Source organism: Gigantopelta aegis, chromosome 4 (genome assembly GCF_016097555.1).
Source record: "Gigantopelta aegis isolate Gae_Host chromosome 4, Gae_host_genome, whole genome shotgun sequence".
NCBI classification, from domain to species: Eukaryota; Metazoa; Mollusca; class Gastropoda; order Neomphalida; family Peltospiridae; genus Gigantopelta; species Gigantopelta aegis.
This window is the reverse complement of record NC_054702.1, coordinates 61,831,297-61,845,158: the sequence shown is the minus strand read 5'-3', so window position 1 is coordinate 61,845,158 and position 13,862 is coordinate 61,831,297. Positions and strand designations below refer to the sequence as shown.

The following is a 13,862-nucleotide window of genomic DNA, read 5'->3' as shown; positions in this document are numbered from 1 at the left end:
ATTACGTGTCTCAGTTCAAAACCGGAGTCGTTTAAAGCCTGAATTGCGGTGTAAAGTAATCTGGCCGATGATCTAAAAGTCACTACAGGTGGCTAGCAGACTGTGTGCGGTGTAGGTCTGTGATTGTCGTCTGTCAGTTTGTCACTGTCACTCACAGAGCAGACGTTATTGGGATAAAAATAGAAACTATGGAATTCTCGGGGATTCCGTTGTTGACGTAGTTGATAAAAAGTAGTTCCGGTAATAACATCCTGTTTATTTGTTTAAAGAAAAAGTGCAGTTTTCACGTTCATTGAAGAATGAACGTTCGTTTTTTTAGATCACGTGATAGCATTTTAACCAATCCAGACGCCTATTACAAAACAGTAATTATAAAATGGAATTATTCGAGAATACAGTCTGACGCCCAAGATACACACGATGACAAGGTGCCAAGTGAGCTATGACAATAAACAAATCGGGATCTTGACGTCTGTTGTATGATTTCGTTGCTGAAATGAGATTAGGTCCAAAATATTATGGCGACTTCGATTAACGACGCACTCAACCCATTTTATTTACGGTTATATGGCGTCGGACATATGGTTAAGGACCACACAGAAATTGAAGGAGGAAACCCGCTGTCGAGACTTCATGGGCTACTCTTTTCGATTAGCATTGGATCTTTTATATGCACTATCTCATAGACAGGATAGCACATACCACGGCCTTTGATGTACTAGTCGTGGTGCACTGGCTGAAGCGAGAAATAGCCCAATGGACCCACCGACGGGGATCGATCCCAAACCGACCGCGCATCAAGCGAGCACTTTACCACTGGGCTACCTCCCGTCCCTCGGCGACTTGAGTGGACTCTAGGCGAAGAAAACGCTGATTTCGCCGGCATGATTAAGGCCTGCTATCCTAACAATAAGATGGACTAGAACATTTGAAATGATGATACAAGCATTAAATATGGCACAGCTGATCTCATTGTGTTGATCTTCAAATCTTGAGTGCGGGATTTAGCTCAGTCGGTTGAGTGCTCGCTTTAGATGCATGAGTCGCAGGATCGAACCACCTCTGTGGGTGCATTGAATTGAAAAATTTTCTCGTTCCATCCAGTGCACTAAAGGCCGTGGTATGTGCTTTCCTGTTTGTGGAAAAGTGGATATAAATGATCTCTTGCTGGGTCAAAAAACAATGTAGCGGGTTTCCTCTCTTGACTGCACATCAAAATTATCAAACGTTTGACATCCAATAGCCGATGATTAATTAATCAATGTGCTCTAGTGGTGTCGTTAAATAAAACACTTTGTTTTTCTTCAAATCCAATCGGAGAGTGGGGGTGGGGTGGGTTTGGGGTGGGGGGTGGGGCTGTAAAACCGAACAGCAAACCCACAAATCTACGTCGGAAAAAAACCCCAACACCGTCGGATTATCCTCCATTTTTACTTAATGTTTCTACACCAATCGGCCTCGGTGGCGTCGTGGTTAGGCCATCGGTCTACAGGCTGGTAGGTACTGGGTTCGGATCCCAGTCGAGGCATGGGATTTTTAATCCAGATACCGACTCCAAAACCTGAGTCAGTGCTCCGCAAGGTTCAGTGGGTAGGTGTAAACCACTTGCACCGACCAGTGATCCATAACTGTTTCAACAAAGGCCATGGTTTGCGCTATCCTGCCTGTAGGAAGCGCAAATAAAAGATCTCTTGCTGCTAATCGGAAGAGTAGCCCATGTAGTGGCGACAGCGGGTTTCCTCTCAAAATCTGTGTGGTCCTTAACCATATGTCTGACGCCATATAATCATAAATAAAATGTATTGAGTGCGTCGTTAAATAAACATTTCTTTCTTTTTCCAATAGCCGATGATAAGATAAAAAAATCAATGTGCTCTAGTGGCGTCGTTAAATAAAACAAACTTTACTTTTATTTCTACACAAGCGATGAACTATCTACTTGTACCCACCCACTATTAGATGCGTTTTATCACGTGGACAGTTTTCGATCCATGTGCCCAAATGTAATATATACTAAAAGGCAAAAGTTATTGTGACATACAAAAAACAAAGATAATTGATGATAAGTTTTTACTGCCGTGTATGAAACGTTATAATATGGAAAGAGAAATGTCCGAAGGTATAGACACGAGCAAAGTCCATGAAAAGGGCGCACCTGCGATATTCAAATGAGCCACATCACTAGAGGGGGTCCAGAGCGAAGTTCACACAGTCAGTAGCGAGTGTGTCCACCTTGAGCATTGATACAGGCCTGGCACCGTCGTCTAATTGAGACCACTAAACACTGTGAGGGTTGCTGGCTGGAACCTGTTTTGCAGATGCATGGTTCGGATCCATGGTGTCTTGGCGAGGGGGGTCACGGGTGGTCGGCCGCTACGGGGACGGTCCCTGACCTGGTTGTTTTGTTGATATCGTTGCCATAAGTTCCATATGGTGTTTCTGTGGACGTTAAATTGACGTGCGACGTCACGCTGCGAGGTCCCAGATTCAAGCACCCCTATGACTCGCCATCTGTCGTTTTCACTGAGGCGTGGCATGACGACATTGCATCAAACAGTTCACTAATGGATTTTTTCTGACTTTTGAACTTCTGAAGGCTGCACAGAGTGGCAATGATTTGCGACTGAATGTCTGGCCTTTTATGGTGAACACTGGACAGGATTTCTCCCGAATATTCCATTTGTTTTGCACAAAGCATGCAATCGCTGCAACAACTGCTTGGTTTCATGCACATTTTCTCTGGTTTACATCCATAAATCCATTCACAAATTTACTACTCCAAATAATTCATGTCACAATAACTTTTGCCTTTTATATGAACTGCAAACAAGTCTATGTATTATTATATACAATGTAAAACGCCACCAAAAACAACAACACTGTATACGATAAACTCTAAGTACAAGCTACTGGAACTCGTTCACCGGCGTGACTTATGTCTGAACTCGTTATCAGCACTTGGCTGATACATATATAAGCACTGAACGTTTGACAGTGTCAGAATATACTAACTGCAGGTTGATCCTTACAGACAGAATGTTTCATGTTCTTATAGTCTGCATGGTGCTGTGTTCGCGTTTCATAACAGTGACTAGTTCTGGTAAGTGTAATTTTGCTATTAATCTGCCTTATATCTGGTCCTTTTGGACATTTTTGTTTTGCTATTTTCTTGGTGTTTTTAGTCCCTTACCGGTCCAGACGAAGGGGACTACAGGTGTCGTTATTCTGTCCGTTTGTATGTCTGTCCGTCTGCTCCATATATAGTTTACCGGAATTTCTTCACAATGCCTCAAGACATTAAGTTGCACTAGTGTATATTGCTTAATCAAGTTCTCTTACAGATCAAGTTTGACTTTCATGGTGATATACCCATTTTTCACAGAGTTATGGCACTTGAATTTAGGAGATTCAAAACAAAAATTTGAGCCCAGGAGGGGACATGTATTGCTTTAGCAGTCGTCTAAGAATGCTTGTTTTTTTATTCGGCATTTTGTTCAGTGTTTTTTTTTTTTTTTTTTCATGTGTTCTGGTGAAATGCAAAGTATACTGATACGTCAAAATTCAGCTTGCCCCCCACCCCTACAGAAATTTGAGCTCGTACGTCTTATGAACTTTTTGTCTATTAAAATTATCAGTGCTTTGTGACAGTCCATTTACCGAATAAATTGTATCATGAAAACAAAATTATTTTCAAAAATATTAACGTTCGTCTTGTGTATTTCCAGATTGTTGCTATATATTTAGAAAATCGATTCTAGCAAATTTTATGAATTGTGGAACAGCCCTTACTATCAGTAACCTTGTTTAATTTCAGATCCAGGTAAGGGTATCATTGTGAACAGAAAATATCAGCTGTATCCTCCTAATAAAGAGAGGAGTAGACCCAGGTATTAGCTATGAACCTCAGCTACGTAAGTAAAATACTGGAAGATGGACTGTAATACACTGAGGTCACGCTGACACCGCGACGACGTTGTTATGCAAGATAGACAGGTGATAAAATAGTCACGTGATGTTATTGCACAAGGCAAATACTTGTACCTTTGCTTAATCAGTCCAAGATTGTTGTTTAATATTCACGCGTATTACTGGCACGGCGGAACGGGGAGGAGGGTGGGGGGGGGGGGGGGGGGGGGGGGGGGCTATATTACTGTACTCGACCAAGACCATATCATATATTTGAAATTACTAGTTTTACTCATCCTATTCTTTATCAACATCGTTTAGCGAATTTAAGATGGTTCATTTGTGTCTAACCTATTTTTTTAAATTATTATAATCACAACTGAGTATATAACACACATACTTTTCATTAACGCTGTCTATTTGCTACTGTTGTTTTTGTTTCGTGTTTGTTGTTTGTAGTGGGGGCTTTTCGGCCCCGTTTCTAATTGCAATGAAAGCAAATCAGTTGCTAAATTCATAAACAGACACAGTTATTTCATGTTATATTATTAAACATATAGCAGTATTATACTGCTATATGTCAGTTTTGTTTTAGAAATGACTTGTTTTAATTCAAGCTTATACGAGGGACGGGATTTACCTCAGTTGGTCGAGTACTCGCCTGAGGTGCTTGCGTCGCAGGATCGAACCATCTCGGTGGATTCAACTGATTGTTTTTTTCCCCATCATTCCAACCAATACACCACAATTGGTCAAAGGCCGTAGTATGCGTTTTTTCTGTCTGTGGGAAAGTGCATATAAAAGATCCCGTGCTGCTAATGGAAAAATGTAGCGGGTTTCCTCTGATGACTGCGAGTCAGAATGACCAAATGTTTGACATCCAACAGCCGATGATTAGTTAATCAATGTGCTCTAGTGGTGTTTTAAAAGCAAACTTTAACTATAACTTTCAAATGTATACTCTTTGTTTTTGCATTATTTGTTTTATATATCTAAGATGTCGCTGTCTTGAATTGCTGACTAATGAAAACAAATGTCCTTCCATGAACAAACATTTTCAAATTCAGTCTCATACAGCATAATAATATGCTAACAGGACTGTTCCCAATTGTACTGTCGTGTGTGTTAAGGTGTAGAGACGTATGTTGGTAATTAGTAAAGACGGTAGTTTATAAGAACACACTAATCAAAGCTGTCAGAACAGATAATGTACATGAAAGAAAGTAAAGCATCCTGTGGACGAAATCCCAAAAGTAATATTTGTTGTAGGACGAACTGTCCCTAGTTCATCAATGGTCGAAATGTTGGAGGACGAATCGTCGTTTGACTAAATGAACAGTAGATAACTCTTCCTTAAACCGGTACACGAAGGTGATTTAGGGATCACACCACCATCCCTTTCACACACTGTGTTATGAACTATTACAACCACCACACTATCACCGTTTTCAGAACATTTGTTTGTAATACTTCTGCTCTGTTTCACAAAGCTATTTTAGCGCTATGATCTACTTAAATGCATATGGTAATTACGTACATACGTGACTTTAGTGTTAAAATTCGTGAAACGGGAATTGGAATTTTGTCTAGAGCTTTCTTACAGAGATAAAGATCAAGTTTGTGTTTCATGAGGTATGGGGACCCTTTTGACAGCACGACTGCATGGACAGTATAAGCATAACTTCACAGTGATGCAATCAGTATAACGTTGGCATTTCTCCTGTACGTATGTTCTTGTGTTTCAGTCTGTTTGCTCCCTGCCTCACCAGGGTGGTGCCAGGGGGACGCTAACGTAACCACTCGCTGGTACTGGAACATGTTCGCCCGAACGTGTTTCGGTTTCCCGTACCTGGGTTGTGGAGGAAACAGTAACAACTTTAAGACTAAAGACGACTGTTTGAGAACGTGCACTACCACCAAGTCGTAGTGCCGACTGTACAGAAGAATATGGTGCATTATCCAACATGTTGTATTTAGTGTCACAGGGATAATATAATGCGTAACATGGTTGTAATACAGCATGGTTAATTAATTTGTGTATCTGTTTGTTTGTTTTACATTCAAAGTGATTATTATAAAAAAATATCACACCTTTTCAACCGTAAATCTGTAGCTGCCTTGAGTATCATACACAATATTCAATTGGTATTATAGAGATATTATACGAGCGTGTGTGTCGTATCGATTTTACGAAACGAGTCACGATTCTTGTCTTGCACGAGCGAGATCAAGGATAATACATGAATCCTGACACGTAAACTCCTGACATGTAAAATTAGTAAGATTCACACGCAAGTGTAATTATTTCTTTAGTATCCATATCATCCATAATATTATTTCTTTATGAATAACAAGGACCGTATCAAAACGTTTCAAAAGTTATGACGTCGCTTGCCAAAATTACGTCATTCGTTGGTGACGTGAAATCGTTATGACACAAATGTGTTGTACCGGTTATATTTCCTATATATCTTGAACTATAATATGATATATGCATAATAAAATTAATAGGTAAATAGAATGTCAAAATGGGCCTACAATGTTCACAGGTCAATATTATTTTCAACAGACACAAAATCTAATGGGATTCGAAGATAAGAATTTTAAATAAATTAAACTAAATTAGTATTTTAATTTCTTTTGCTGTTCAATATATTATTGTCTCATCTTACAAGACTGAAGTGTGTGTGTGTGTGCTGCAATGGAAAAACCCCACCTAGGAGTTTGTTATCTGTATTTCCTTGACTATACTGTTCTTTTGACAGATCATGTATTAGAAGACCTCCTGATAAAACATTTCCATTTGACAGAAAACAGATGAAACGTTTTCACCTGGCACTAAACTGACAAAATAAGATAGATAGAGAATACTACATGAGCGGTCATTAGATACCGTTTATTGAACGAGCGAAAGCGTGTTGAATACTTTTTTAAACAACGAGTTGTAAGATAAATGACATCTAACTGACACGAATGTGGTATTTTATATATTACATATCTTCAGAAAACAGTTTTAAAATAAATTTAAGCATCTTTTCCAAATAAAACCCTATGTATGACCCTAGCGCTTATAGGTTAACTTGTACGTCACATAGTGATTGATTCGACCGTGCGGGGTGTTTTTTTACTGGATGTTATGGCATTGGTGATCTGGTCATCACCTAGGAGCAACCAACCGTATGTCTTTAAAATGTTATCGCACTTATGTGTGTTAACACTATATGTGTTATCAAAAATAACGAATGATGTTCTCACCAACGGGTGTATAAGAAAGAGAAATAACTTTCGATCAAGCATTTGAGTTCTTAATATTGATTGACTATCAACACAACAAAACAAAAACACCTGTTGCAGATAGCAGACATAATTGATGGGAGGATGTGCACACCTAATCTTATGCATTTCAACATCACGTAGCGTGTGCACGGCATCGCTGCTGCTGCAGCGGCATACTGCAATGCAGTAGGTAATATCGACGATTCAGACAGCTTTATTCGAGTATTGTTCAACCTTTTCTTTGTCACAATGAAAACTATTAATATGCTGCCTTCACCATCTAAGGAAAGCAGGAAATGTTTTATTTAACAACGCACTCAACACATTGTATTTACGGTTATTTGGCGTCAGAAATATGGTTAAGGACCACACAGATATATAGAGAGGAAACCCGCTGTCCCCACTTCATGGGCTGCCCTTTTTCGATTAGCAGCAAGGGATAGTACATACCACGACCTCTGTTACTCCAGTTGTGGAGCTCTAGCTAGAACGAGACATAGCTCAATGGAGCCACCGACGGATCGATCCTAAACCGACCGCGCTGTACCATTGTGCTACGTCCCGCCCCTCACCAGCTAAGTCTGCACACAATTCACTTTTGCATGTCAGAATATATTCTGTGAAAAATAGGACAATGTCGAAAGGGCTTCGTGGATTAACAGCGAACATTTTCAGTTATCCACCCTTATGCCAGAATACTGCTTCATATTGCTGTTATATAAGTAGCAGCATACCACTTGCACAGTTGGCATTTAATACTAAACTTGACAAGTAACTTCAAATCAATGGGTTATTTAAATACGACAGAGGTCACCATACTTGTAATCATCAAAGACATATTTTTTAATGAAGAACTATATTCTAAAACGGAGGGGCGGGACCTAGTCCAGTGGTAAAGGATCGATCCCCGTCGGTGAGCCCATTGGGCTAAAAAAGTAAAGTTTGTTTTATTTAACGACGCCACTAGAGCACATTGATTTTTTTTATCTTATCATCGGCTATTGGACGTCAAATATATGGTCATTCTGACACTGTTTTTAGAGGAAACCCGCTGTCGTCATATAGGCTACTCTTTTACGTCAGGCAGCAAGGGATCTTTTATTTGCGCTTCCCACAGGCAGGACAGCCCAAACCATGGCCTTTGTTGAACCAGTTATGGATCACTGGTCGGTGCAAGTGGTTTACACCTACCCATTGAGCATTGCGGAGCACTCACTCAGGGTTTGGAGTCGGTATCTGGATTAAAAATCCCATGCCTCGACTGGGATCCGAACACTGTACCTACCAGCCTGTTGACCGATGGCCTAACCACGACGCCACCGAGGCCGGTTTACCAAAATGTCATCATTTAGTAAACTTATACCCACCACCAGGTGCGTACGAAGTTTGTCAAACATACCCAGACGTTAAACAGGTGGGTATACATCGATTTATGGTAACTCGGCTGCTCCTTGATACTAATGGAAATGTGTGGCGGGTTTCCTCTCTAAAACTATGCCAAAATTATCAATAGTCGATGATTAATAATTCAAGGTGTTATTAAACAAAACTAACTTTTTTCTAAACCGGACTATATTAAGCTGTTACAAGTAGCGTTACACGTGATGTCGTTGTGCACGTCACTGCAAAGCGACGTCGTGCCCATTCCGACAGCCGCTGACACTCACTGAAGACTAGTCCGAGTACTCTGACTGTAACAGAGCTAGACGGTCTTTTGGACAGTTGTCAACACTACATCAGTTTCGATACCTGTCCAAATGTCCGTCTGGCTCTCTTACCGTCAGAGTACTCGGGCTAATTGAAGAAGGAAGGACATTTTATTTAACGACACACTCAACACAGAGCGAGAGGAAACCTAGTGTCGCCACTTTATGGGCTACTCTTTTTTGATTAGCAGCAAGGGATATTTTATATGCACCATCCCATAGACAGGATAGTACATACCACGGCTTTTGTAACACCAGTTGTGGAGCACTGGTTGGAACAAGAAATAGCCCAACGGGTCCATCAACGGGGGTCGATCTTAGACCGACCGCGCATCAAGCGAACGCCTTACCAACCCTAGGCTAATTGAAGACGTGCTGACGACTGTAACACAATCATATGTGATGGTTATATTATTATTATTCTATTATTAAACCTCAGTACTAAATACTAATAAAGATAACTATTTAGACCTTTACACTTGTTTAACTCAACAAAACATATGTGGTTGTTCTCACCATTGTTGTAATAGTTATGATACATGTGTTGCCATCCTCGTTGTTGTTGCACATGCTGGTGTGATGAGGTTGTCGGTGTGTTGTTGTGCTTATATGTCTTTTTTAATCATGAAATGTTTTATTATATGTTAGTAAATAACGGTACAACAGACATCGATAGTTGGATTACATACCCTTAATGATAATACTACTGGGCATGTAGAGGACTTGTAGTGCATCAATCACAGTTCCGTTCATACCTTTACACCATGTTGTTTTTTGGGGTTGGGAGACTGCCTATTCCATATCATCATTAATTTTACCTATTTAGTAGTATTCGTACATCTTTGTACGGATTGTGTAGTTACATCATGACTGTGATGATGACCAAATAAAAGTGATGAATCAGAGAGAGAGAAAGGGTAAAGGGGGGAATACCACACAGAGAGAGAAAGGGTAAAGGGGGGAATACCATCTGTTACTACATAAACTGCTCTTACCGCAATAGCAGCCAGGTTTGTTTTATACGCATTGAACTGGTGGGTGCTGGATGGAATACACCTATTCCCATGGTTTTCCATGCTTCCTTGGCCTCTCCATTTTGAAATATTTGTCAGTTGAATGATACTGGCACTGGGGTCATGGAGTGGTGTTTCTCGTTTTGAATGTATTTTAATTGTTGCATATGTGTTAAAATAGTAAGAAACTGTCCAGGTTATTTTTAAACAACACAACGAAAACCTGTGCAAAAAATTCAGAAACACACACGCACGCACGCACGCACGCGCACACACACGCGCACACACACACACACACATACACACATACACACATACATACATAGATATATATATATATATATATATATATATATTGTTTGTAACAATACATGTATTAAATAAAATGTATGTTAAACAATACTGGGATGTCAGCTTACACAAATAAAACGAAAAACTGTTCAATTTTTAAACAACATCATAACACTTTCTGTGCAAAAATAAAAACATAGATTATTTTGTTTTTAATATTTGTAACAATATATTTATTGTATAAAATGTATTTTAGACAATACTGGGATGTCAGCTTACATAAATTAAAAGAACAATTGGACACATTTTAGAGAAGTGTCTATGTCCTCCATTTAAACACATGACATCAAATCAGTAGATAGATTATCCCATGTGTGGGAAACACGCAAACATCTTCTATGAAATTAAGACCAGGCATTGTGAATACAAACATAAATCACAAACACAAGGCAAAACAGCATGTACCGGTTCTACATAAACAAACAATTGTATAATTGTTGAAAGTACAAGTAAATGTGACTTCATTAATAAAATGTTTTCAAACATATTGTTGACCTTTGCTGTACCTTCATCAATTATACAATTATTTCTAAATGTAGATATGACTTTTCAAGTTTTGTGTATTAAACTCTGGAATTTGGCCTTCCTACTAAGCACGACCACCTCAAAGCATTTTCCCTGGCAAACGTTAACTATATTTTGAAAATGTTTGACCAGTGAGGTGTACATTTGCTTGTAATTTCAGCAATTATTTGTTTACTTGTATTAAGTGACAGTAAAACACTGTCACATTGCACAGAACATCCGTACACAAAAGGGGTAAAACTGTCTTAAAGTAGAATAGTTTCCAAAACAAAAATAAATAATTAAGGTGTGTACCTTCTAAATTTACATTGTACACAAGTTTATGTTATGAATCATAACATGTAAATTTATATATTGTGAAAAACGGTGCATGCAATAACAATATATAAAACCATACAACAACCAAAACAAAAATAATGACATGCATCCATCCTGACAGTGTGTTTAGAGATAGGTATCTTCAGTTTCTGAAACAAAAACAAAAGAAAAAGATCACTAAATAATTAAAAATTATTCGTTTTTCTTTGCAATAATGTACATGTACCAGTATAATAAACTGTCAATTAAAATTATTGTTTATTTAATTATGTTTTTAATATTTCATGTTAGATAGTAAAATAATGTCATAATTACCCCAAAATATGACCATCAATAGAGTATATGGAATAGTACTTTACTTAAATCTATTTCTCATTTAAAGGGACATTCCTGAGTTTGCCGCCTTGTAAGATGTTTCCGACTAATAAAATATTTCTACGATTAAACTTACATATTAAATATATTTTCTTGTTTACAATATCAGTGTCTGTATATTTAATGTGTTTCTGGTCGTCTTAATATTTGTAAGATGCCCAAACTGGATTTTGTCTTCAAATAACTTTGTACGTACGAAAAAAAAAAAAAATCATTTTTAGGAAATAAAATGAAATTTAATCTAGTACAAATATTAGAACAATCAGAAACACATTTAATATACAGCCACTAATATTTTATGCAGAAAAATATATTTGATATGTAATTACAGTCGTCAAAAAGTCTGTTAGTCAATAACATCTTAAACATTCCAGCAAACTCAGGAATGTCCCTTTAAATACTGAAGTTACTTAATAGCTGAGTAATCAATCTGCTGGGCTCTTTAATACCTCTTCATCCTTAAACAAATATACATACCTAAACAGCGGCACTATTGACACAATATGATTAGTATATAATTTACAGAACTTCACATACATACGAGTTTATTTTGCGCAAGAATATATACAATAGACTGCGTAGCGGTCGAGTGGTATGTTCTTGCGCAAAATAAATGAGTTCAATAAATAGAAAGCGAAAGCAACGTATGTGAAGTTCTGTATTTATTGCATACCTTCTTTTTAATTTAACGCCATAACTACACTTTCTTAAATATATTAATCAATCCTCCTTTCATGGATTTACTTAACGTTAAGAATCATACTCTGCGGCAATCGCGTGTAATGTTTCAAATACGATATGACGTAATTTGTAAATCAGACATGAGGCCAGTAATAAAAAGATGCTAACTCCTGTAAAAATAAAAAAGGAATTCCCCATTTGCTAGTTCCGGTGTACATCGCACGTACAAACATGTATGTGTGATACAAGATACATTTATCACACGGTTTGAAAATGTCTTCATCACTATAGTAAGATTGAACAGGTATGCAATAAAACACATGGTTTAACTTCTTCTTTTTTCATGTTAGCCTTTAGCTATTTCTATATCTTGACATAAAATACACTAATTATCAATATTAAATAATTAAATGATATGGAATTCGTGTTTTATTTTCCAGTACATAAAACAACCAGGCAGTTGATTTGTTAAAAGTGTACATGTACATGTAAACACTGCCGTACAAGAACTATTTCACAGCAAGGATTGGAAGACATTTGACCCAAGGAATCCAATTGATAAAATCTTTTTCTATATCAGTTTTACTCGACTTTAGCCGAGAGGTTATAATATTTCTCCAAATGATTATATTTTATGGCATTAGGACATTATACCACTGTTCATCCCACATCACATACAGTTCATCCCACACCACATGCAGTTCATCCCACACCACATACAGTTCATCCCACATCACATACAGTTCATCCCACACCACATACAGTTCATCCCACACCATACAGTTCATCCCACACCACATACAGTTCATCCCACACCACATACAGTTCATCCCACACCAGTTCATCCCACATACAGTTCATCCCACACCATACAGTTCATCCCACACCACATACAGTTCATCCCACACCATACAGTTCATCCCACACCACATACAGTTCATCCCACACCATACAGTTCATCCCACACCACATACAGTTCATCCCACACCATACAGTTCATCCCACACCACATACAGTTCATCCCACACCATACAGTTCATCCCACACCACATACAGTTCATCCCACACCATACAGTTCATCCCACACCACATACAGTTCATCCCACACCACATACAGTTCATCCCACACCACATACAGTTCATCCCACACCATACAGTTCATCCCACACCACATACAGTTCATCCCACACCATACAGTTCATCCCACACCACATACAGTTCATCCCACACCCATACAGTTCATCCCACACCACATACAGTTCATCCCACACCACATACAGTTCATCCCACACCATACAGTTCATCCCACACCACATACAGTTCATCCCACACCATACAGTTCATCCCACACCACATACAGTTCATCCCACACCATACAGTTCATCCCACACCACATACAGTTCATCCCACACCACATACAGTTCATCCCACACCACATGCAGTTCATCCCACACCACATGCAGTTCATCCCACACCACATACAGTTCATCCCACACCACATACAGTTCATCCCACACCACATACAGTTCATCCCACACCACATACAGTTCATCCCACACCACATACAGTTCATCCCACACCATACAGTTCATCCCACACCACATACAGTTCATCCCACACCACATACAGTTCATCCCACACCACATACAGTTCATCCCACACCACATACAGTTCATCCCACACCACATACAGTTCATCCCACACCATATAC

The 13,862-nt window shown here is 38.7% G+C and overlaps 2 protein-coding genes across 2 annotated transcripts in view; one reads left to right on the top strand and one right to left on the bottom strand.

Moving 5' to 3' along the window:
- The first annotated feature begins 2,997 nt into the window (after positions 1-2,997).
- Positions 2,998-5,938, top strand: LOC121370661 (PI-actitoxin-Afv2a-like). Its single transcript, XM_041496048.1, has 3 exons — positions 2,998-3,100; positions 3,815-3,820; positions 5,652-5,938. The coding sequence occupies exons 1-3, from the start codon at positions 3,037-3,039 to the stop codon at positions 5,831-5,833; spliced, it is 252 nt and encodes an 83-aa protein (XP_041351982.1). The 5' UTR covers positions 2,998-3,036; the 3' UTR covers positions 5,834-5,938.
- Positions 5,939-10,401: 4,463 nt separating this feature from the next.
- Positions 10,402-13,862, bottom strand: part of LOC121370875 (receptor-type tyrosine-protein phosphatase S-like) — a 31,312-nt gene continuing 27,851 nt past the window's right edge. The window contains exon 12 of the mRNA XM_041496389.1: positions 10,402-11,244. The gene's annotated coding sequence lies outside the window, so the exon portion shown is untranslated. The remainder of the gene's footprint in view (positions 11,245-13,862) is intronic.

What these genes read in the sequence shown, in the direction of transcription:
- LOC121370661 (XM_041496048.1), top strand. Translation starts at nt 3,037, where the DNA reads ATGTTTCATGTTCTTATAGTCTGCATGGTGCTGTGTTCGCGTTTCATA.